The 24727-nt window shown below is 46.6% G+C and overlaps 5 protein-coding genes across 9 annotated transcripts; 3 read left to right on the forward strand and 2 right to left on the reverse strand.

Annotated features, from left to right (window-relative positions):
* Window positions 1-420: 420 nt before the first annotated feature.
* LOC6493711 (serine/threonine-protein kinase tricornered) lies at window positions 421-3960 on the reverse strand. Its single transcript, XM_001958251.4, has 5 exons — window positions 3139-3960; window positions 2459-2668; window positions 2289-2395; window positions 1743-2227; window positions 421-1678 (listed from the first exon to the last, which is right to left on the reverse strand). Exons 1-5 carry the CDS (start codon window positions 3616-3618, stop codon window positions 1584-1586), a joined length of 1377 nt encoding a protein of 458 aa, XP_001958287.2. The 5' UTR covers window positions 3619-3960; the 3' UTR covers window positions 421-1583.
* Window positions 3961-4149: 189 nt separating this feature from the next.
* LOC6506237 lies at window positions 4150-6002 on the forward strand. Its single transcript, XM_001958250.4, has 3 exons — window positions 4150-4762; window positions 4821-5512; window positions 5573-6002. The coding sequence occupies exons 1-3, from the start codon at window positions 4273-4275 to the stop codon at window positions 5687-5689; spliced, it is 1299 nt and encodes a 432-aa protein (XP_001958286.1). The 5' UTR covers window positions 4150-4272; the 3' UTR covers window positions 5690-6002.
* Window positions 6003-6163: 161 nt separating this feature from the next.
* Window positions 6164-14623, forward strand: LOC6506238 (mediator of RNA polymerase II transcription subunit 12). Of its 3 annotated transcripts, none has more exons than XM_032453879.2 (8): window positions 6164-6892; window positions 6953-9623; window positions 9682-11401; window positions 11455-11838; window positions 11895-12209; window positions 12248-12565; window positions 12827-13130; window positions 13190-14623. In XM_032453879.2, the coding sequence occupies exons 1-8, from the start codon at window positions 6280-6282 to the stop codon at window positions 14497-14499; spliced, it is 7635 nt and encodes a 2544-aa protein (XP_032309770.1). In that variant the 5' UTR covers window positions 6164-6279; the 3' UTR covers window positions 14500-14623. The 3 variants fall into 3 exon arrangements, with proteins under 3 accessions (XP_032309770.1, XP_001958285.1, XP_014764687.1); XM_001958249.4 differs by having other exon boundaries at window positions 12266-12565; XM_014909201.3 differs by lacking the exons at window positions 6164-6892; window positions 6953-9623; window positions 9682-11401; ... (1 more) ...; window positions 11895-12209; window positions 12248-12565 and adding an exon at window positions 12665-12773.
* A 54-nt stretch (window positions 14624-14677) lies between these two features.
* Window positions 14678-22019, forward strand: LOC6506239 (bifunctional 3'-phosphoadenosine 5'-phosphosulfate synthase). 3 transcript variants are annotated; one of them, XM_001958248.4, is made up of 4 exons: window positions 14678-15264; window positions 18859-18973; window positions 19035-20560; window positions 20625-22019. In XM_001958248.4, the coding sequence occupies exons 1-4, from the start codon at window positions 15223-15225 to the stop codon at window positions 20829-20831; spliced, it is 1890 nt and encodes a 629-aa protein (XP_001958284.1). In that variant the 5' UTR covers window positions 14678-15222; the 3' UTR covers window positions 20832-22019. The 3 variants fall into 3 exon arrangements, with proteins under 3 accessions (XP_001958284.1, XP_014764688.1, XP_014764689.1); XM_014909202.3 differs by lacking the exon at window positions 14678-15264 and adding an exon at window positions 17001-17358; XM_014909203.3 differs by lacking the exon at window positions 14678-15264 and adding an exon at window positions 17926-18204.
* Window positions 21398-24671, reverse strand: LOC6493710 (ras-related protein Rab-8A). The gene is made up of 5 exons (XM_001958247.4): window positions 24044-24671; window positions 23220-23280; window positions 22956-23160; window positions 22624-22764; window positions 21398-22540 (listed from the first exon to the last, which is right to left on the reverse strand). Exons 1-5 carry the CDS (start codon window positions 24165-24167, stop codon window positions 22448-22450), a joined length of 624 nt encoding a protein of 207 aa, XP_001958283.1. The 5' UTR covers window positions 24168-24671; the 3' UTR covers window positions 21398-22447.
* Between the last annotated feature and the right edge of the window lie 56 nt (window positions 24672-24727).

Here is a 24727-nt window from a genome sequence, read left to right on the forward strand (position 1 = left end):
CAGATCATAAATCAAAACACGCTAGTACGGAATGCAGATACAGAGCGAAGTTCAGATGAAAAGATACGAAATATATACATACATTTAAATGTACAAAGTCTACGTTATGTGGTGTTCCTTTTTGGTATCCTTAAACTTATTATTTTTCAATTTTATTTGGAAATGCATATTTTCTACCAAGGCGTAGAAAAGAAGGGAAGTATTGCCAGTTTACGTTTCTTAAAACATGACACGAATCTGTTTTTGGTATTTGAAATATAATAAATCATCCAAGGAACTTGATTTTTAAAAAAATTGTGGTTTTGAAATTTCCAAAAGTGGGGAGGTCTTCATCGATTTTTATAGGTTTGGTCCTTCCCAAGGACTAGTTACTCAAGGTCCTTAACTCAAACCCCAAGAAAATAAAAGACATTTTTAAACTTTTGTTAGTTATTATGCACATGTTTCATTTATTATTGCATTTTATGTTGCTGTGTTGCATTATTATCGAATTATCAGTATGCTTACTATTATTGTATTCTATTACCAAAAATAATTTCTTAAAACTTGTTTACTCGTTTAATTTAGTTATAGGTATGTTATCAATTAAGTTTGCATTTTGCAACTGCTCGGGATAGTGTCTTCTATATAATTCGATTTATACTTGCCAGCGGTAACTCGGTAACTTGTTCAATAATTCTCCTTTTTTTTTTTTTGCTCAAACTACAATTACTCGGAACTCAAAACTCCAGGGGGAAGAGCTACAGTAGAATGCATTAAATATATATACTATATATTTATATAGATCCGTGAGAGTGGGTGGGGGGTGTAGGTGTACATAGAACGAAACCGATATTTAAACATAGTTTTGTTTATTTCGCTGTCTTAGATTGCGTTTGTTGCTGTTTGGCGTTAGTAACTAATTTGTGTGATAGATTTTCGATCTGTATCCGTGTTTTGAGATAGACCTTGAGGGATTTCATTATGTATAATGTTTTTTTTTTTTTTATAATTAATCGATACAAACATATCCGTACAATAAACGTGCCTAAAATTTATAACATTTCTCAATTGGCTAAATAATAAATTTATGGGTAATTTGCTGCTGCCCAATGAAGTAAACAATATTATATATATAAAAAATTGCCAAATGGGTCCTTAGTTCAGGATTTAGGTTTACAAACACAACGTTTAAACGGTTAAGATTACGGGTTAAACAAAGCCAATGTGGAAGGACATGAGACGTGGGACATGGGCGGGGATTAGTATATAGCGTTTAACCTAACTCGAGGCGCGGATGACGCTTTAAGCAAAATGTTTTCTTTTTACATACAATACATCGTTTGTTCTCGTTATCATACTCGTATTCTTCATCTTTTTGTTTGGAATCACAAATGTTAGCTAGTATTTAAATACACATGTAGGTAAGACATTCAAAAAGGAAAATTGGGTTTTCGTTTAGCGTGGAGAATGCTCTTGGTGGTGAGATGGTGTTAGAGAGACGATTGCGACGGCTGTGGTGGTGATAAAATGGTTGGCAAAGTGCGGCAAACTTCATGCTGCTTCTGCTCCAATCAAGCTCTGCCCAAGCTCCAGCTACTGCTTCACTCCAGATTTCGCACCTCGAACCGCTTGTACGTATAGTTAATAAAGACCCAGTCCTTTGCGATTTCACCGCCCTGCGGTATGGGCGCCGATGCTGTAATTTTCAATAAAAATAATGTATTTGCAATAATTCATTATATTACATCCCAGTGACTTACGTATTTCCAGCGACACATCGGGAAACTCGTCGAAGTTGGAAGTATCATCAATGGAGCGCACCTCGACGGGTATGGCCGCGGGTCGCTCACGTATATGCTCCCAGTCGACGCCCCGGAAGAAAGGCACCGACTTAAGGTCCTCGAGACCGCGCTGCGATCCCAGCCGCCTGTCTGCCTCGCAACAAAAGTTTACGATCGTCTCCTTGGCCTCCTCCGATATGGGGATTTCCGGGGGAAAAATCAGCGTCTCGCGCCAATTCATTACCTTGCGGTAGGTATCTTGCGGATTGTCCGAACAGAATGGCGGATAACCCATTAGCATTTCATACATAATGACGCCAAGGGACCACCAGTCGCAAGCGGGTCCGTAGCCAGTCTGCAGGAAAACTTCAGGCGCAATATAGTCCGGCGTACCCACCGTACTGTAAGCGAGGGCACGTCGGTTCCTTTTCCACGACTCAGCTCGTCGCTTTGAATCCATGGGACTGTGAATAAAATAAAATGATAAGTTTTGTGACTTTCTAATTAGACTTCTAAGCCACTCACCTGGCACAAGTGCCAATGAAATCTGATGGTTTCGCCTGCGACAAGTCTCGGTAGAAGTCTGTTCTATGCGATTTCTTTAATCCGGTGCATAGTCCGAAATCTGAGAGCTAAAATTCCAAGAATAACTTACATTAATCTATATTTTTGGAGTGATAGATATTAAAGCACACCTTTAAATGCCCCCGCGCATCGAGCAGCAAGTTGTCTGGCTTTATGTCCCTGTGTATGAAACCGAGCTTGTGTATCGAGTCGATCGCCAAAGCCGTCTCGCTGATATAGAACTGTGTGCACTCCTCGGACAGAGTGTCCTTCTTCATGAGTAGGGTCATCATATCACCACCGGGCAAAAATTCCATTATCAAATACAAATTGACTTGGTCCTGGGGGAGATTAAAATAAAATTTTATTTATTATTTATTATTTTCAAATGAAATTATTAATTTAAGTGCGAAGATTTATCTCCGAACCAAAAAATATTAAATATACGCAAAATGATAGTCAACTGACGGGAAGCCTTGAAAACAACCCTTTAGTGCGTTATAGGCACGTATGCCTGTAGCAAGAACTTTCACCAAGAAGAAGAAGAAGCGAGGGAACTGCAACAACAAAGGCAAAGAGACAGCGAGAGAAAGAGGGAGAGAGGTGACCATATGATTGGCAAGGCGCTTTTGGCATTTGCACTTGTATTGGTTTATTGATTTTTTTCCGTGTTTAACACAATTCTTTTGTTATGCGCGCTGCTTTGCACCTTCCCTCCCACCGCCCCCTCGAGTCAACCTTTCACACTTATTTTCCCTTAATGTTGTGGTTTTGGTGGTAATATTGGTGGTGCAGCTGACGAGTCACTCACCTGGAAACTGTAGTACATCTTGACCACCCATTGGTGATCTGCCTCGACCAAAACATCGCGCTCTGCCCGAACGTGGGCCACCTGCTCTTTTTCAAGCATGTCGGCCTTGCGTAGCACCTTCATGGCATAAACATGACCTGTGTCCTTCTTTTGGACAAGACGCACCTCACCGAAGGCACCTCGTCCGATCACTTTCAGCGCCTCGAAATCCTCGACACCCAGCCGGAGGCGCTTAAGGCGCAGGTATTCCGTCTCTTTTTGCGCATGCTGAAGCCGCTTCTCCTGGCGCTGCGACTCTGTCAGGCTTTCGTCCTTCAACTGGGCCTCTAGCTTGGCCAGGCGCTGCTTTCGTTCACCGTACTGCGTCACCAGGTTGCTGTAGTAGTTTTCCAGCGTCACCTTCGCCTTGGTGGCCTTGTCCAGAGTGTGGTCACTGAATCTGATCGAGGCCCCGTCCGTGTCCGTTCTGCTGCTCATCATCTAAGCTGCTTGTGGTCTCTCCTCGAGTTGTGTGTGTTGCGTTGTGTTTGTTTTGCGCTGTGCCTGTGCTGTGCTCTATAGCTGTATTGTGGGCTCCTCTGGCCAGTTGTTTGTGATTTCTCCGTTGTCCCGCTTCCCTGCCCGGCTGTGTGTCACTGTGTGGTGAGGAGTTATGCACTAGCCCGAGCACACACACTGCTTTTTTCTCCCGTTGCTAGCCTTTTTCCTCGGTAATTTGTTGAAATTCCTCCCTCTGACGCAGCTTCTTCTTCAAGTGCCATTCGCATTTTGGTCAGAGTTGCCAAGTGATGTAAATCAAAACTATTACCATGTTAGGGAGACCTAAAGAAGCATAATCTTTTGTTAATTGTTAATAAGTAATAATAACTTATTTATTGTATCATAAAAACAATCTTTTGGCCATAGTTTTCTTATTACTTTTCAATTAGAAATTGTTTGTTTTGCATTGACAAGTTCAAATTTTTCCCACTGATGGCGCTGCTAACTGGATTGGCCAAATTTTATCGATGTCTTGGAGTTTCCATCGAAGCTCCACCACCACTAACAGTTAATTTGTAAACAACGGGTGGGGAGAGTTGGAGCCTTAATCACTTAGTTAAGGATCAGGGCTATGAGGACCAACGACATAAGATAATGGCTCGCATCACTAACATTCTGGATCTGGATCCCAAGTGCATACTGCTAATATTCAATTGTCTTGGACTAGAGGACCAATTGCATCTGGCCCGATGCTGCCGCCTATTCCGGGACGCCTTCCTGCATCTGCACCGCCACCATTTCAGGAAGGTAGTCGACAGGGACACGAACCTACGCACCCTGGAGGACTGGCACACGTTCCTGTGGTTGTGCGGCGGAAAAATTCGATGTCTGGAGTCATACTTTGACGACGACCACCCGCTGCAACTGTGGCCACTAATCAGCAGGCACTGCTATCGACTGGAAAGCATATCCATCAACAACGCGACTGTGGCTAAAACGCAGTCCTATCTCTTGAAGATCACCTCGCTGCGCAAGGTGCACGTACGAAACTACAAGAGCACCAGCAAGGACCTTATAAAAGCAATACGTCGGCATCTGCCGCACATCACCAGCTTGAGTCTGGAGAGTTTTGATAGAAAGGAGTGTAAGATTTCTGTTTCTAAACGATTCATAGAACCCATTCTAATTTATTCCTATTGCAGTGCAAGAGGTGAGGAGCTTCAACGAGTTGGAGGAACTGGGCTTGTACGACGAGGTCACAGCTTCCGAGTTTGTCACAATTGTTAGGTCCATGAGAAACCTACGATGCTTACAGCTGCGAAACGCTAAGCGTTTTCTGACCACCAGTACACTCAAAAGCCTGGTCTCTAGTTGCCATCAACTTGAGAAGTTATCGTTCAACGAAGCCGACGCCGATCTCCTAGTACTGCCGCAATTCTCGAACCTGAGGTTTCTTCAAATACACTGCCCGGAGGAGCTGAAGACGCGCTTCTTTAAAACACTGGCGAAAAGTCATTGCTGTGAACAGCTGGAATATCTCATCCTCCACCGAAAGCGGTGGATTAATGAGGAGCAGGCGCAGTATATCAGTGCCTTAAAGTCGTTAAAGTGGCTTGTGTGCAAGCCACGGGACGATCGTTGCGTTAACCACCTTGCTGATCTAAACCAGCTGGAGTGCCTTTCCATTCAGGCTTCTAGAGAAATAGGTGAGACGGAGCTTACACGCCTGGTGGCCAATAACGTTGGACTGCGTTATCTAAATATATGCTACTGTCTGGGAATCACTGACTCCTTTGTCCTTGATTCCCTGGGGAGTCTGAGTAGGCGCCCAACCTGGCAGCCGTTGGAACTTTACGCCGCAGCTACGGACATCAGGCACGACATCATGGAAAGAGTAAGTAAATTACAAAGTCTTCTCTAGTCTATGGTTTTTAAAGTTCATTTCGTTTTTCAGCTACCGGCAGATTTTCCCTTAAAAATGCTATGTTTGAATTTTGAGTGCAGCGAGGGAATAACTAGCAACGATCACTTTTATGCCGACGAACCTGAGTTCGATCGTCAAGCTGTTTGAGGCTTTCCTCAGTATAAAACAAACATTTCCTTCATTCATTACCAAAAATCCCAACAAATTATTTCTAATACTATAAAGCTTTATTCGTGATTTTATCACAATATGTGGTATTATTTTGTTATTGCACAGCGCTGTTTTTTCCTTTAAAAAATTATTTAAATATTTTAAATACTCGTGACAAAAATACTGATTAAATAATATATATATTATACATATAATATAGTCTCCTAGAAACTGTATCAATTTTATAACAATTTTTCAATTTATTACAATTGATTCAAATCTGAAATATATAAAAGAACCAAAATATAAATTTTGTTAGTTTTATTTAAAGCTTCAACACCAAGGAAAGATTTTGCGATTTTCAAATTATAATATTATTATTTTTTTAATTTTTAGACCAGAATACCCCTTCAGACCAAGCCATTAGTGATGGGTAATCTTCAGCCGCGGCTGCCGTCGACCTATCGGTGCATTCGCCTATCGCGTTCTTTTCGCACCACCACTAATATTTACAGTCTTGTTTGTTGGCAGCGAACAGCGAAAATTCATAATAAATATTTAGGAAATCGTAATAGAGGGCCGCCGACATGCTGTCCATGCTGCAGGAGAAGCGGCCGCTGAAGCGGACTCGCTTAGGACCACCGGACATCTACCCGCAGGACGCGAAACAGCGCGAGGACGAACTGACGCCCACGAATGTAAAACACGGCTTCACCACGACCCCTCCTTTGTCCGATGAGTTTGGCACAGCCCACAACTCGAACGTTAACGCCGGAAAGGTGAGCGCCTTCTTCAGTGGCGTTCTGGCCAAAAAGGAGGAGCTGATGACCCTGCCGGACACTGGTCGAAAGAAGCAGCAGATCAACTGCAAGGACAACTTTTGGCCCGTCTCCCCGCGGCGCAAATGCACCGTCGACGCCTGGTTCAAGGATCTGGCTGGCAACAAACCACTTTTGAGTCTGGCCAAACGGGCGCCGTCATTCAACAAGAAGGAGGAGATCTTCATAACACTGTGCGAGAACCAGGTGAACATGCAGCGCGCCACCTGGTTCATCAAGCTGAGCGCCGCCTACACACTCAGTTTCACCGAGTCTAAAAATAAGAAGCGCAGCATCTACGATCCAGCGGCAGAGTGGACAGGCAACATGATCAAGTTTATGAAGGAGCTATTGCCCAAACTCCAGGAGTATTACCAACAGTGTGAGTAATTCCTGTGACTCCTCATATTCTTTTTTTTAATTCATTTCTATTTTCATGTAGCCCACGATAAGAATAACTCAAATAGCTCCAATCAACCCAGCATAACTGCCCCAGGATCTGTCGGTGGAACGAACGGAACCTCTTCCAGTGGCCCAGGATCCACCACGAGCTCCAGTGCTCCATCTAATGTGATCCCCGTACCCAGCATGGCCAGTCCGCTGCCACCGATACACAGCCCGGCGAATGGGCAACAGGGCTCGGTAGGACCGGGAGTAGGGTCCGGCAGTGGACTTCCGCCTACCGTTGGCCTGGGAGGATCTGCACCCGGGTCCTCAGTGGTTGGAGGAGCTGCTGGTGTTGGTGCTGCTGTGCCGCCTGGCTCCAGTATCTCGGGCATCGGGAGCCAGTTTGAGGATAGCCGAAACGCGTTAAAATATTGGAAGTACTGCCACCAGCTGAGCAAGTACATGTACGAAGAGTCTCTGTTGGACCGACAAGAGTTCCTCAACTGGATCCTTGATCTCCTCGACAAGATGCGCACCCAGGCGAGCTTTGATGAGCCGCTTAAGAAGTTGGTTCTTAGTTTCGCGCTGCAATATATGCACGACTTTGTGCAGTCGGAACGTTTGTGCCGAAAGATGGCCTACATAGTGGCCAAAAAGTTGGCCCAGTTGCTGAACACGGCCGTGGAGCAGCAGGGAATCAAGGAGCTGGACGATCACCGAATGCAGCAGGATCCCTATGAGCTGGCGCTGCAGGAACAGATGAGTTGCCCGCATCACCGCGATGTAGTGCTTTATCTCAGCAGTATTCTGCAGATAATTACTATTGAATGCCCCACGGCGCTGGTCTGGAGTGGCATCCCCGCCCACCGGGCCACCTCTGTGCTAGTGGGTAGCCCGCTGGACCACCTGCCGCTAGCACCCTCCGTGCTGCCAATGCCCACTCGGTGTCCGCGGACCAATCTGGAAATCAGACGTCAACTGAGAGCCGCTGAGGCGGACATTGTCCTCCGAACGCAACACGCAGAGCAGCGTTGGTTCGCATCCAAGTGGCTCAACGCTGGAAAAAATCAGTACACCGGAGTATTAGCTACGTTGGACCACCTGGACACGCATTGCTTCGACCGCCTGGATCAGGGAAACAGCATAGACACACTGTACGCACACATCTTCCCGAGCACAAGTCGGCGGCGCGACGAAGATCAGCAGGAACAGCAGCAACAGCCTCGTCCTGCTTACGAGCCGAAACAGGACAAGGACACTGTGAGAATCCTTTGCGAGTGGGCCGTTTCCGGGCAGCGATGGGGCGAGCACCGGGCCATGGTGGTGGCCAGTTTGCTGGACAAACGTCAAATCGATGTGACCAGTACGCCAGCAGATCAACAGTCCAGCGACAAAGACGACAAGGACTCACTGGCCTCTGGGGCCGGTCTAATCGATGGTCTGCCCGTATTCCAGCACGTACTGATGCACTTCCTCGACCACGACGCCCCAGTGTTGGATGAGCATTCGGGCAGCTCCCAGCAACGTACAGAGTTCACCAACCTCGTTCAGCTGTTCAGCGCTTTAATAAGGCACGACGTGTTCTCCCACAACGCCTACATGCACACACTCATCTCCCGTGGGGATCTTTTACTGGAGTCCGTCCTGGTCAACAAATCCGGGACTACAGCTACGAAAACATCGCCACCACCGCCGGCTCCGCCGCCAACGACGACGCACGGCTTCGACGACGATGGATTTGGTGGAGGCATTGATTTCAAGCACAACGAATTCGACGACTCTAACGTGGATGAGGACCTGGACAAGTTGGTGCAGAATATCAAGGAGAAGGGCCAGCAGCACGAGGCGCCCGATAGCCCGAAAATAGGACCACCAGGCGATAATGATACCAGTACGGGAGGCACTGGCACTATCTCGCGTCACTACGTGTACACCAAACACTTTCCCATTCCGCAGGATGACCCCAGCATGAGTAGCTACAGCAGTGAGAGCAACCAGCGGTATATTCTTCTGTTTGGCGTCGGCAAGGAGAGGGATGAGAAGAAGCATGCCGTCAAGAAGATGGCCAAGGAGATTGGCAAGCTCTTTACCAAGAAGTTCAGCATCGATGTTGCTGCTGCCGGGCACGTCAAGAAGCATTCGAGGAACGAGTTCAACTTCGAGGCCACCACTGCGAAGTGCCAGCAGATGGCCTACTTCGACCAGCATGTGGTCACCGCGCAGTGTGCTGCGAATGTGCTGGAGCAGCTCAACGGATTCGCGCTGGGCAACAACAACTATCTGCCGGTGCAGGAGCATGTGGCGTTTCTATTCGACCTCATGGAGCTGGCGTTAAACATCTACAGTCTCCTGGAACTATGCGACAGCCTGCTGAAGGAGTTGCCCGAAGTCGAGCATCAGTTGCAGCTAAAGAAGTCGAACTTGGTGCGCAGTTACACCACTTCGTTAGCGCTCTACATAATAAGCATCCTGCGACGGTACCACAGTTGCCTGCTCCTCTCCCCGGAGCAAACGCTGTCCGTGTTTGAGGGCGTTTGTCGCACCATCCGCCATGTTAGTAATCCGAGCGAGTGCTCCTCGGCGGAACGTTGCATCCTGGCGTACTTGAGCGATCTGCACGAGTCCTGTGTGTTGCTGCAAGGAAAGGAACAGTCGGCGGAATACTATCAGCAATTGCAGTGCATCAAGCGCTTCAAGGACATCTTCAATACACCAGAACAGCTAAGGTAAGTCCATTCATGGATGAATCAATGGATAAACTATTAATTTATTTCTCCATTTTAGTCTTCCTCCGCAAGGCTACAACCCGCAGCTGCTGCAGGAACTTTTTGTGGCGCCTCGTCGGGGCGGCAAGCTGGAGCCCCATTGGCTGCGCACTCTCCACGAGTCGCCGGCCAACGTGTACAGCTTTGTTTCCAATGCTGTCATCACCGTTTGTCGGGAAACGGACAACGAGCGGCTGAACGATGTGGCTTTGGCCTGCGCCGAACTAACTGCTAGCTGCAACGTGCTGTCGGAGGAGTGGATCGCCGCCTTGCAGAGCCTGTGCAGCGGCAGTAAGAGTCCCCGGTACCCGCATCTCGGCCAGGGCGGTCAGGTGGACATCGGGCAGACCAAGACGCATAACGCCCTGGCCGTGTTTGTGTGCATTTTGGTAGCCCGACACTGTTTCTCCCTGGCGGACTTCGTCAGCAAGTTTGCCCTGCCCACCTTGGCGCGATCCGTAAGCTCCGGGGGCGCCGAATTGAGCGTAGATGCGGAGGCAGGAGCTCGGCTCACTTGCCACTTAGTGCTAAAGCTATTCAAGACCTTGGAGATTCCCCAGCCGGGAATGTACTCTGTGAGCACCTCCCCCAACCCGCTGCACGCTGTGGGAAACGACTTCAGTATCCGGCTAAGCTGTGACAGACACTTGCTAGTAGGCGCCCACAAGACCATTCCCATTGCTGCAGTGCTGGCGGTGCTTAAAGCTATTCTTATAGTTGTGGACAACGCGGCACTGAAAACCCCACTGACGGCAGGAGGATCATCTTCGGGTGGTCTAGGCGGCGCCTTCGGAAGCGGCCGTCGGAGTGGCTTTAGTACGCCTGTCCACCCCGGCAGCACGCCCAAGAGCAATGAGCAGAGGCCGGCTGATCTCAGCCAGATTCTGGGCACCAGTGACCTCCAGATGGGCAGCAGCTTAACCAGTGAGCCGGAGACAATGCAGCAACCATCCAGTGGCGGCGGACTGGAACAGATATCCCTGTTGGAGTTCGCGCAGGCGGTGCTTAAGCAGATCTGTGCCCAGGAGCACGTCCTGGAAAGGTGCCTTAAGAACGCGGAGCAATTGTGCGACATGATCATGGACGAGATGCTGACTGCTAAGCAGGCGCAGCGCGTGCTGCACATGATCTGTTACCCGGAGGCGGAATTCAACATCATATCCGAGTTGGACCAAAAGGCAATGATTGTTCGCATCCTCGAGAACCTGGGTCAGTGGACGTTGCGTATCTCATGGCTGGACCTGCAGCTTATGTACCGCCAGTCGCTTAGCAACAACGCGGAACTCAACGTGTGGCTGGACACGGTGGCCCGTGCGGCAATAGACGTTTTCCATATGGAGGAAGTAGTGCTTCCAGGAGCTTTGAAGGCAACTCATAAACCCAAACCCTCCACCTGGCTAGTGGCGCCTTTAATCGCGAAACTGACGCCGGCGGTGCAGGGGAGGATCTTGCGAGTGGCGGGTCAAGTGCTAGAGAGCATGAACTACTTCTCCAAGGTGTCCAAGTCAGACTGCAATAGCTCTGGGAGCGGCGACGAGAGGGAGAAGAGCAATAGTTGCCACAGCAGCAACAGCTATGGACTGGGTGGGGCAGCTCCTCGCAACAAAAAGATGCCGCTGAACTACCAACCATTCCTGGGCCTTATCCTAACCTGCCTGAAAGGCCAGGACGAGTATAAGGAGAATCTGCTGGTCAGTCTCTATGCCCAGCTCTCCCAGTGCCTGCAGTCCTTTTCTGAGGTTAGTTAATATCATTCTTGACTTGAAAAATATACTGAAAACTTTACTTTCAGTTGGACACCATCGGAGGCATTGACGAGCCACAAGCCCGCGAAGAAATCCTGGACGCCCTGCAGCTGCGTTTCTCACTGGTGGGCGGGATGTTTGAGGCAATCCAGAAGAACAGCACACCCACCACCGACTGGGCGATCCTCTTGGCCCAACTGGTGTGTCAGGGAGTTGTCGACTTGAGCTGCAACCGCGAACTCTTCACCACCGTAGTGGACATGCTGGCCACCCTCGTGCATTCGACTCTGTTAGACAGCCAATCGGATCGGGACGACAAGAAGAACTACCTGAATCTGATGAAGAAGCTGAAGAAAGAAATCGGCGAGAAGAATAATGCTTCGATCAGAGTCATCCGGCAGCTGCTGCCTCTGTACAAGCAGCCCACGGAAGTAAGTCGTTTGGATTGTTACTTCATGATCCCATAACTAATAAAATTCCTTCACAGGTCATTGCCTGTGAGCATGCCGGAGTGGACACCAAGGGCAACAAGATCTGCGACATGGACAAGAAGCAGCTGCGAATCTCAGATAAACAGCGCATCAGCGTGTGGGACATTCTGGAAGGCCACAAGAACCCAGCGCCACTCTCGTGGGTCTGGTTCGGGGCCGTAAAGTTCGAGAGGAAGCCCCTAACTTACGAGGAGGCCCATCGCAATCTCAAATACCATACGCACAGCCTGGTGAAGCCCAGCAGCTACTATTATGAGCCATTGCCGCTGCCCCCTGAGGACATTGAGCCGGTGCAGGAAAAGATTTCGATAGTAAGTTTGGATGGTTCCCCACTATATGCCTTTATTAGAATCAATTCCCTCTGCAGAAGGACGAGATGAAGGCCGACACACCTTCTTCGGTGGACCAATCGCCCAGCGCCCCAGTGGGTGGCACTGGACGTGGTCGCGGAAAAGGAACCACGACGCGGAAGCGCAAGCCCAAGAACCCGAAGACTCCGCCCGTCAACAACCAAACGCAACAGCCTCAGCTGGCGCCACAGCCCCAGCAGCCACCAAACGTTCAGCAGCAGCAGCAGATGCAACAGCAGCAGCAGCAACAACAGCAGCACATGCAACAGCAACAGATGCAGCCGAACCAGATGGGACAAATGCCGATGAATATGCCGGTAAGTAAATTGTTTAAAGGCTAAATATTGGTAAAAGTTGTTTATTTTATTTAAAAGTATGGTCTAATAATGAGATCCCTCCTTATAAAATATGTCATTTAAAAAAACATAGCAACCGAAAAAAAGTTGAATAACAAATTTTGTCGATAATAGTTCGAAAAGTCAAAAAATTTTAAATTGCAGACCAAATATTTTCGACCTGATTTAGGTAGAGAGTGATGCTGTGGATTAATACTTTTCATTCATTTGATATATTTTCAGATGAACATGCAACAGTTTGCGCCTAATGCTAACAACATGATGCAGCAGAACGCGATGATGCAGCAACAGCAGATGCAGCAGATGGGTGGCAACCCGTTGCAGCAGCAACTGAACGTGGGCGGTGGCAACGGGCAGCAGAATCCCCAGATGAACTTCATGCAACAGGGCCCTGGAGGCGGTGGTGGAGCTCCACAAGGCATGCCGGGCCAACAGCAGCCGCAGCAGTGGCACAATAACCCGCAACAGCAGCAGCCGCCGCAGCAATACCACAATCAGTATGCACCACACCAGCAGAACATGCAATGTAAGTTGGCATCGAATGATTTACGAATAGTGACTTAAACTTATTATCCTTCTTTTTAGCCAACCGCATTGAACGACCGCCTTTGAATGCCAACTCCAAGCAGGCCCTATCCCAGATGCTGCGCCAGCGTCATCCCTTCCAACAGCAGCAGCAACAGCAACAGGGCCCGGCCGGCGGCTTCAATCCCATGCAGCAACAACCACAAGCGCAGCAACAACAGCCTGGTCCCCAGCAGCAGATGAATCCCAACCAGATGCGCCAGCAACAGATGAACACACAACAAAATCCACAGGCCTTGGCCGCCTTCAATGCCCTGCAGCAGCAGAACGCCCAGCAGCAACAGATGAACCCCAACCAGCAACAACAGCAGCAGTTCATGCGTGGCAACATGCGACCCGGCATGACGCCCAACCAGATGAACCAAATGAACATGGGCGGCCAAGGCATGCCCCAAAACCCGATGATGCAGCAGCAAATGCAGCAGGGCATGGTTGGTATGGTCAATCCCAACGGCAATCAGATGATGCAGACGGGTGGCGGCCAGGGAGGCAATGGCGTTGGAGTGGGAGTCGGAGTTGGAGTCGGCGTTGGCGTGGGAGCTGGTGGCAACAACCCCAACATGGGCATGGGCGGCATGTCGCAGCAGGGAATGATGCAGCAACAACCCCAGCAGCAGCCCCAGCAACAAGTGCAGTTCCAGAACTTCCAAAACCAGTACCAGCAACAGCAGCAGCAGCAGGGAATGCAGCAGCAAGGCGGCGCAGGAGTCGGTGTTGGCGTTGGCGTGGGCATGGCGCCCAATCAGCAGCAGCAAGGCAACATGATGGGCAACTTCAATCCTCAGATGCAGCAGGCAAACCGCAACAATCCCGACTTCATGACTGCGGCGGCAGTTGCCCAGCAGCAGCAACAACAGCAACAGAGGGGCGTCCCCGGCGGTATGATGGCCGGCAATCGAGGTCAGTACATGAACCAAGCGCCGAATGTAACGATGTCCAATATGATGGGTCCGGGACCAGGCCAGGTGCCGCCCTACGCCAGGCAGCAGGCGGCCGGCGGCGGCAAGCCAGGAGTGCTTAATACTCAGCAGCAGTTCCAGCAGCAGCAACAGCAGCAGTTGCGCCACCAGCAAATGATGCAGATGCAGGGCATGGGTGGTGGCGGCGGCGGGGGCATGGGAGCCGGCCCCCAGCAGGCAGGCGGCGCTGGTGGCGTTGGTGGCGGCGGAGGAGGCGTTGGCGTTGGTGTGGGTGGCATGGTGCCGCAGCAGCAGAGCATGAACCAGCAGCAGACCCCCAATCTGGTGGCCCAGCTGCAGAGGCAGAACATGATGGGCCAGCAGCAGCAGTACCAGCCACCGCCCTATTAGATTCTAGACACTCCATATTTTTAAATCTAATTTTATAATTTATTTATCAGACGTACATATTTGCAATAAAAGTACACAGAAAACAGATTAGAACGCCGTAAAATATACGGTGTTTTAAAAAATATTCAAAAATGTATTTAAACTAAGATAAAATCTAAAAATTTTTTAATCTAACAAAAAGTGAAAAGTTTTGGGCTTCAGGTTGAATAAAATTTAAGTTTAAAATATTTAGATATATTTAAATATTCAACAAGTGAAAATATATATTAATTTTCAATATAAAATAATTTTTATTTTTAAAAATTTAACCCCTTGCATTTTCTGTATCGTAGAACTATCGCCTTTCGCCCCATCTCTAATCAGCTGGTCTTCCATGGCTGCGCTGGTATGTGTGGGCGTGTGTATTTATGTTGTGTGTATGTGTTAGTGTGCTTGTGAATTAGAAATTATACATTTTTCGTGAATTTGTTTGTCCGTTTGATTCATTTGTAAATAAGTTGAAAGTGATTTTGTGCAATAGTCCCCCTGACCCGCGGCAGATGTTTGTCTAGAAACCGACTCACTACCCCCAAATCGCGTCCGTGTCAAACTTCATTCATCGATTCGGCCAAAATTCGACCTAAATCGAGCTCAGCCCACTAAAGGTGCTACTTTTCGCAGTATCGCTTGCAGTTTCTTGGCAAGAGGACGTGTGTTAGTGGGTCAAATAGTTCCAGTTCAGAAATGAGTGAAGCGCCCGAGAGCAGCAAAAAGCGTCAGAAGACGGTGAGTTCGAAGACGTGGCCGTGGCTCCAAAAATTCGTGGAACCTACTAAGCTACACAGAGTATCTGTTGTGGGTTTGTTTGAACAATTGTCTATAAAAAGTTTGGAGCACTTGCTCAGGTGTCGCCTGTGGAATAAAAGAAAAGTTAAAAGAATTAATAGCTTTGTTTACACAGCCGCTACCTGGCCAGATCTTCCATTCATTGCTTCGGCCTCACCTTTGCTTTCTATGTACTTTCTGACTAACTCCCCCATATGGTTAGGGCCGACACGTAATACAGCCCGAAAAACCGCTGCTGTCTATTCCTAATCTAATCTATTTGGAGGAATAACCTAATTTTGCTTGAAATGTACTGCAAAATAGCATCAAACATGCACGTAGTTGATAAGGAAGGAAAAGTACCTACTTTGGTTTGGTACCTAGGTTTGGTTCTAATAAGTAGCATCTTTACAAAGTATGAGATACAAATAAAAAATTAAAAAAGACTCTAATAGGGTAGCCTTGGTCTGAAACTTATATGCCTTTGAAGACTTTTATTTAGATTTTACAGTTTTAGAGAATCTTAAACTATTAAGCTTTATATAATCATAGAGTTTAAGCGATGAAGCCTTTTCTTTATTAAAATGTCAAGTCAGCAAAAAGTTCGATTAAGTCTACTAACTGCAGACGTCATATGTTTCTGTGTTTGAAAATGTGATTAAATAGCACATTGAATCATTTATTTTAAGTTATAGCCTGGCATTAACAGAAACCACATATGTACATGGCATGTGCATATACATATATGTATGGGCGATAACCAATATTTAGCCAAAGAGTATTTTAATTCAAATTGCTTATCACGCTAAAGTTATTTTACAGTCCCTCACAGAGAAAGGCGCCGTCATTGACAATCGCAAGTAAGGGGACATTAAAATGTAATGGAACTTATGCAACATGCAACACTATTTCCTTACAAACAACTGGTTACCACACCGAGTGTTATTACTTTGGCTAAAACAGGTTCAAATTAGAAAGAAAGTCTTCCGAGACGAGACGGCTTTACGAAAAGTAAACAACTTGTGCTCGAAGATGAACATGAACCCCCGACTTGGCAATGTTTTTGGGGCTGGTCACAAGTAGTTGAAACTTGGTCAACAGGCCGGGCCGGCACAGTTGTCAAGTTGAATGACCAGAGGTGTTAACTTGTCGCAGTATCTTCAAGTTGTTTTATTCACTTTTTCAGTAGTTTGTAAGTAATTACTATTTAAATTAAGCTTATTCCATTTTTGTCTAACTTTCTATTGTAAATTAATTATTATTTTTTAGGGCATTGGCAACTAGAAATATTTTAAAATTATTTTTCAGTAATAATTTATTCAAAAACTTGAAAACTTTTAATAAACAAAGTCTTAAAAATGTTTATGGCAGTGCCAATCTAACTAATAATATTTTAAAAGCTTAAGTATCTTAGGGCCTAGAGCCTAGAACCCCTAGAGATATTTTTAACTAACTCTTTCATTAAAAAAAGATATCTTTATTATCCAGTTATAAGTGCTATGTGCTTAGCTGTTTTTTTTATAAATTGTTTATCTTTACACCAAAACAAAACAAGGAGAGCAAACTATACTCTCACTAGAAGAAGTATATTGGCCAAATGGCGTCATAAACAAGTTCTTATGTGGACCAGCCTCCCCTGGCACCGTCTATAGTGGATCTCTGCCGACGTGGCCGCTACTGTATTATAGTCTCTGCTGCAGCCTGTGGAATTTCAGTTGCAGTTTTGAGCTTCGACGAGAAAGTTCACGGGTTTTGTTGCTTTTTTTTGGCGGTTGCTGAGTTTCGGTTTCAACTGTGGTGTGGTTCGGACCTTGTTCGGAAGAAAATACATAAACTCTCGCTCGTTTAATTATCAAAGAGTACTTTGTCAGTCTGCCGCTTTCTTTTCACCTGTCAACAGTTTTGTTTCTTTGCGTTTGTGGAAAAATGTTTACCCGATGTGCCAATTCGCTTGGCCACTATCCCAACCATAACAATAACAATAACAATAACAGCCTCTATGCTGAGGCTTCTCCGAAATGCTGCTTTCCAAATGATGGAAAATCAAGCGATGCGGTAAGTTTTATTTCCATTGAAATCAGCATGGATTTTAAAAGAATACGAACCATTTAACAAAGTGGAAGAGATCTCAGTTAAAATAAAATTGAAAAATTAATCATTCAAGTGAGCTTCTAATTCCTTACTACTTAATACTCTATTGAAGATAAGATTAGAGCCGCAGAATATTTGTACATCATGTTGTTAGATCTGTGTAGGTCAAGTATTTTAAACCCATTCCTATTTAAAGTTTTGTTGCCTTAGGCTTTCAATAAATTGGCAATTTCTTTAGACACTTTTTGAATAGTTTTAGAAACAGGTTCAGGTTGGTTCTAAGACTCAGAGCCGAACTTTGGCCAAATTTTGAGCCAAGACCCATAGGGTCGAGAGATTATTAAGCAATCATAGAGGGGACTCAGAACCAAACAGAAGAAAGACCAGACCCGACCCGACCATACCGACTGTGCAAACATTTTCTCCATATGGAGTAGAAGAATGGAAATGAGCTAGGGGCCTGAGAAAGACTTCAAAGCGGCCTCTCTTTCCCGCTCTTCCCATCTATAGACCATTCTCCGTAGCTCTGGACGCCAGAGCACGCCATATAATACCGTAAATATTATTGAAAACTTTCAGTCTGCTTTCGACTCTCGCCGCGTGTCTATGACGGAAGTTATTCAGCATCCGACTTCGATTTCATAGCCATTGAATCCGAATCGAATCTGCACTGTTATCAGTGTTCAATGTGAATCAGAAATAATACAAGAAACACAGTGAAAAAATCATAGTACCCCCAAGTATCCAGTAATCTCCAAAAGAACTATGCCGAACCCCCCAATCGGATTTTATCCTCATATCAAGAGAAGGGTAAGGCTTCTGGGTATAAACTAGTCGTAACTGAAACTTTGTCATCCAAAACAATTAAATATGATGATCAAGTTGTTCAATTGGCGTGAAATGGATGAAATCTGAAGGGGAAGTGGAAAGGAATAGGAAACCCTGACCCACTTTAAAGTCGAGCATACGTAGTACACAGAAGTGATTACGTTACTATACTCCTCCTTCAAAAATTTGTATATTTTTCTTTAGTATAGATTTTTTATTGATAGAGAACTCCATAGAGCCTTAACCCCTTTTCCCAACCATGCAAAATCCGCACTCAGAGATTGAGAACCATCTGGGTTATACATATATATGTATGTACGTAGGAATATCGCATAATTCTCGACTCGATTTTGCAAACACGAGCTTCGGCGGAAGGTCAACAAACTGAACGCAGAATTACAGCACCAATAGCCGCGGGGTCAGAGCGAACTATTTCGATGATGACTTTTGCCTTTGGCTCCGGCCATGGCTCCGGCTTCAACCTCTACTCGGGCTTTGTGGCCAGAAAGACAAAAAAGCGACCCGCCAATGGGCCTCAGGCACCTTCGCCATCCCATCTCGGCATGAATATTAATTTATGATAATTTCGAAAGCTAAACCCGATTTATTGATGTTCCGCTTCTGGCTCTTTTGCAGTGCCTTCAAGTGGCGACGAATGTGACCGAACAGAAGCACCATGTCACCAGGGAGACGCGCGGCAAGAATCTCGGCCTGTGCCGAGGATTCCGAGGATGCACAGTTTGGCTAACTGGTAAGGACACTCTACCCTAAGAGCTAAGAGATCGGATAATTATTATTTTATTCCACTGCAGGACTTAGCGGTGCTGGCAAGACGTCCATTGCCTTTGAACTGGAAGCCTACCTGGTGTCCAGGGGCATCCCCGCCTACGGCCTCGATGGAGACAACATCCGGACTGGACTGAACAAGAACCTCGGCTTCACGCCCGCCGACCGCGAGGAGAACATCCGGCGGGTGGGCGAGGTGGCTAAGCTATTCGCCGATAGCGGCGTGGTGGCCATCTGCAGCTTTGTGTCTCCGTTCGCCGATGACCGCGAGATGGCACGCAAGATCCACAAGGATGCGGGACTCAAGTTCTACGAGATTTTCGTGGACACCCCCCTGGATGTGTGCGAGACGCGGGATGTGAAGGGTCTGTACAAAAAGGCGCGCGAAGGAGTCATCAAAGGCTTCACCGGCATCACCCAGGAGTACGAGCGTCCTCAGAAGCCGGAGCTGGTGGTCAATACCCATGGCTACACGGTGCGCGAGTCCACTCAGGAGCTAGTTACCCTACTGGAGCAAGAAGGGATCATTCCGCGCTCGCTGCGCGACGTCGATCTACTGCCGGAACTGTATCCCAGCGATGCCATTGCCACGGAGGCACTGCGTCATGAGGCGGAGTCGCTGCAGGCCCTGGAGATCAGCACGGTGGAGCTGCAGTGGGTGCAGGTCCTGGCCGAGGGTTGGGCCTATCCACTGCGCGGATTTATGCGCGAGGACGAGTACCTGCAGACGCTGCACTTCAACACGCTGCAGAGTGGAATGGACGGATCCTATCGGGAAAACCACTCGGTGCCCATTGTGCTCAGTGCCAGTGCTGCGGATAAGGAACGGCTGGATGGTAGCTCCTCACTAACCCTGAAGTACCAGGGCAAGGCAGTGGCTATTCTTCGCCGCCCCGAGTTCTACTACCAGCGCAAGGAGGAACGCCTGGCCCGGCAGTTTGGCACTAGCAATCCGGAACATCCGTACAGCAAACAGGTGTACGAGTCCGGCGAGTATTTGGTCGGTGGGGACTTGGCCGTCATCGAGCGCATCCGCTGGGACGATGGCCTGGATCAGTACCGACTGACGCCCAATGAGTTGCGAAAGAGGTTCAAGGAACTGAATGCCGACGCCATCTTCGCCTTCCAGCTGCGCAACCCCATTCATAACGGACACGCTCTGCTCATGCAGGACACGCGGCGGCAACTCCTTGAACGGGGCTTCAAGCAGCCGGTTCTCTTACTTCATCCTTTGGGCGGCTGGACCAAGGACGACGACGTTCCGCTCGATGTGCGCATGCGACAGCATCAAGCGGTCCTCGATGCCGGTGTCCTGCGACGGGAGGACACTGTTTTGGCCATCTTTCCCTCGCCAATGATGTACGCCGGGCCCACAGAGGTACAGTGGCATGCTAAGGCGCGCATGAACGCCGGCGCCAACTTCTATATTGTAGGCCGTGATCCGGCCGGTATGCCTCATCCCGACAAGCAGGCCTATCCAGACGGCAACCTCTACGATGCAACGCACGGAGCAAGGGTGCTTAAAATGGCCCAAGGGTTGGATAGCATGGAGGTGAGTTCGAATATTATAATCTTAATTATTATAGAATAATAATAAATGAATTATTTTCTACCAGATCCTCCCGTTCCGGGTGGCTGCCTACGACAAAAGCGCCAGCAAGATGGCCTTCTTCGAGCCGAAGCGCAAGGACGAGTTCGAGTTCATCTCGGGGACCAAGATGCGCACCCTGGCCAAGACTGGCGCCAGTCCGCCAGACGGTTTCATGGAGCCGGAGGCCTGGAGCATCCTGGCCACCTACTACCAGAACCTGCCGCAGGCGTAACCCGCCACCGGCGCCGTCATTCATCCACGTGCAATTCCTCCTAGTTATAGCTTGTGGGCTTATCATATTCCTATGTGATTACCGCCACGCACCGCTACCCTTTCTGTCCCTCGTGTCGCAATGTTTTCGTGTACTTCGTTTCCCCCAATCCGAGCCTGTTTCCCTGTGTGTGTATGTGTGTGTTTTAAACTCCTGGCCCTTCTCCAGCTATCGAAGTGCTCGTATCGTACAATCTACTTGTATTTATAATTAAGTTTTTGACAACCCTCTGTTTATCTTAAGCTAAAGATCGTCCAGTCGTTTCATGGACAGTTTTTAAAATATACAAATTAATATACAAATTTCAAGCTATTTTAATGGGCCAATAAATCAATAGTGTCCGTAGAATACGATATTCATGATCGAAGTAATTATTGCCTACTTTTGGGGATCAAGAAAAAAGGCATATAACAGTTTCCCCTACTTAATAAATATATATCTATATAGAGATCTTAACTATGAATATTTTTCCACCTAAAACATGATCTTAGACCCAATTTCTTCATGCTCTTTTATTAAAAACCAGCTTTGTTTTGCACATGATTTATTTTTATAAAATTGTATACGTTTAATCATTAATATTACAAGTAATTAATTAATATCAAATATGCAATTAGTTATCATTTAATTTCACACTATGTACTTTACTGCGCTGTGTATGTGTTTTTTTTTATATCTTTTTAATTTAATTTCAATTTCGTTTCGTTCGCAAATCTTCGATAATGATCGATTATGATTATTGGACATAGTCGTTAGGTGTGCGACAAAAAAACATAATAAATACAGTACAAACTTATAAAATGAAATGTGTGTGAAGATTAAGAATATAATAAGCACCCTCAGCAGTGCGAAACTACCACATACATATATGATATAGTTTTAATAAGATTTTCGGCTGTATGGATCTTGGGGGGAGGGGGACACAGAATTCGAGGCGTACATATGTGTTGGGTAATTGTGCGTCTGGACATCCTCGTTATTCCTAACAAAATGGCAAAGGGTGGAGGGTCTCGTTAAACGTAAATTGATCAAAAAATTACACATATGCAATGAGCAATGAGCAAACAAGGATGGGTGGAACTAATCATATGCGTACATATACATATATATTTTCCTTTTACAATTAATAATTTACAAATCGACAACAACCATGGCTGCTAGAGAAAATCATAACTCCGTAAATACTAAAAAACCTCTTCGAGAAAGACGCGGGCGGGTTGGATTGGCTGCATTTCACACTTTTATCTTTTGTTTTTCTTTTCTTGCTGGATCATTTAAACTTGAGTTATATACGTATATATTTATATCAATATATTATTTTATACCTATTCATATTTCGTACGCACTGCCGTCATATACTTTTATTTAATAACTCTTTCATAATGCATTTACGTGTTATTGTTCCATTATGAGGGGGGGCAGCTGGCTGTTGATGTTCGTGTTGACTTTGATGTCCACACTGTGTTCGATCTCGGTGTGGAGGGTTTCCGAACCTAACAGGAATTAAGAAAACTACTACCACATACACTATCGTTGTTTCCACCATGCCGCATCAGTGCCGAGCGCACGTTGCCACGTCAAAGCAGACTGCATCTGGACAGCCAACTGTCCTTCGTCCGACTGTCCATGGGTTTCAGCTGATGGCCGCCCTTGGGTGGGTTGTTAGCCTCCTGTAAAGTACACACACACATATAGACATTATTGTAGAAAAAGATTCTTTGTTTCCCATTCAAGTTTGCACCCCCACACTCACCATTCGCTTTTCCGTTTTCGCTTTGATATCACTGGCGAGGGTGAGGAAGGCTTCTTCCACGTTGATGCTGGCTTTCGCGGAGGTCTCCATAAACTTGATGCCATACTCGATAGCCAATTGTTCGCCTCGCTCCTTTGAAACCTATTATGAAAATTAAAGTGTTAAAGTGGTCGTTTAACAGTCATTTAATTCATTGTCCTGGTGTGTTTAATCTTCAAATAAATTAATCGAAGCAAGTGATTCAACCTTTAGGCTTAATAATCAACACAGCAGGGTTATGAATGTATTAACCTCAAACTGATAAAGCCAATTGGTCATCTAAGCTCTCTCACCTGTCGCTTATCGGTCAGTTCACACTTGTTTCCCAGCAGCATTTTCTCGACATCGGCGGAGGCGTTCTCCTCAATGTTCCTGATCCAGTTCTTGATATTTTCGAAGGACTTCTCCTGAGTTATGTCATAGACCAGCATGATGCCCATGGCACCTCTGTAGTAGGCCGTGGTGATTGTGCGAAAACGCTCCTGGCCGGCAGTGTCCCTAAAATGTACAATTTTTTTAAAAATATATGAAATCCAAAGAGCTGAGCAATTACTTACCATATTTGCAGCTTTATTTTTTTGTTATCTAATTCAATTGTTCTAATTTTAAAATCGATACCTGTGACCAAAGAAAAGAGGGGAAAAAACTGATGAGAGTCGGCCAGGCCAAACATACGTAATTAATTTGAATAATTTGGCAGTCGAATGAACCTGTTTGCTCGGAACTCGTGACGTAGCAGAGCACTCGGAAGAGAGGCGGCGGCCGCCGAGACAAAGAGCGAAGCGCACAGAATTCGACAAACCACGCAATTGATTGAAACAATGTCGTTAAGTAAATAGCCCAAAACGGGGAATTGGCGCAAGTGAACGCGTGCCAAATACAAAAATAAACAATTAGCTACGAGTCGGGAGGGAGACTCGGAAACTCGGATTTCCAATCCGGGCTCTTGCCGGACTGGCAAAGAAAATCGTATCAAGGAGATAAGAGCTTAAAAAGTACAATGACTCTTGCCACATCTTGGCGTAAAGCCATTTGTTTCCGTTGTTATTATTATTATGTGGGTTTAAAAATAGATACAGCCAAACATATACATATATATATTTTTTGGTTTTTTGGAAACCTTTGTCAGACTAAGAGGGTGTCTGCTATCATAGCATCCCCGTACCCTGACCAACAATAATAATTATGACGAATACAGGGACTATTAAAAAGAGGAGCGGTGTCAATGAGTCACAACTGAGCGAAGTTCAAGAAAGCCCGGCGGCATCAGAATCAATTCAATCAGACTGGAATCGAGCAGAAGTTCGACCAGCCACCAGAAGATGATGACTGATCCCGATTGATAGTATCATCTGCCATCCTAGCCATCCTAGCTTCTCACCTATCGTGGATATAAACGTCGTGTTGAAGGCGTCCTCGGAGAAGCGGAATAGGATGCAGGTCTTGCCCACACCAGAGTCGCCTATCAGCAGCAGCTTGAACAGGTAGTCGTAGGTCTTGGCCATGGTTCTGCTTAATGGAGGGGGGATATGGAGATCACAGTTGTTCGTCACTACTCCGTATAATAAAGTAACGAAATGGTGGACACGTCGTCGTTGTCGTCTCCTGCGTGCAGTGGAAAATCAAGGGTTCTCGGCTCCGCTTTATTGGCCACTAATAACGCTAATAATATACTATTCCTAGACGTAACCACACCACACTACGGTTCGCTCGCTCTTTGGCGTTTTTCTCAGCTCTCGGGGTACTTTTGGGTGTGTGTTTGTGTTTTCGATTTCGTGTTTAAATGGCGACGTAGTTTTATAAGTTTCTGGGCTTGTCGGGAGGATTGCGCGCGGCTTTTCCGGTGGGAAACTTATTGGCCGCGCTTGGTACCGGGCGAGTGTGTTAAGTGTTGTGGTGGATAGGACGTGGAAATTAAGTTTATTAGCTGCTTTCTAATTACGCCCGTACAAAAAAATATGGTTTTAGTGTTGGCTAACGAATATATTTGGCCCAGGGTTGAAGGTGTGTGTCTATCGACTTCCTATCGATTTTTTTTTGGATTTATCAACACAGTTAAGGGGTA

Source organism: Drosophila ananassae, chromosome 2R (genome assembly GCF_017639315.1).
Source record: "Drosophila ananassae strain 14024-0371.13 chromosome 2R, ASM1763931v2, whole genome shotgun sequence".
In the NCBI taxonomy this organism is placed as follows: Eukaryota; Metazoa; Arthropoda; class Insecta; order Diptera; family Drosophilidae; genus Drosophila; species Drosophila ananassae.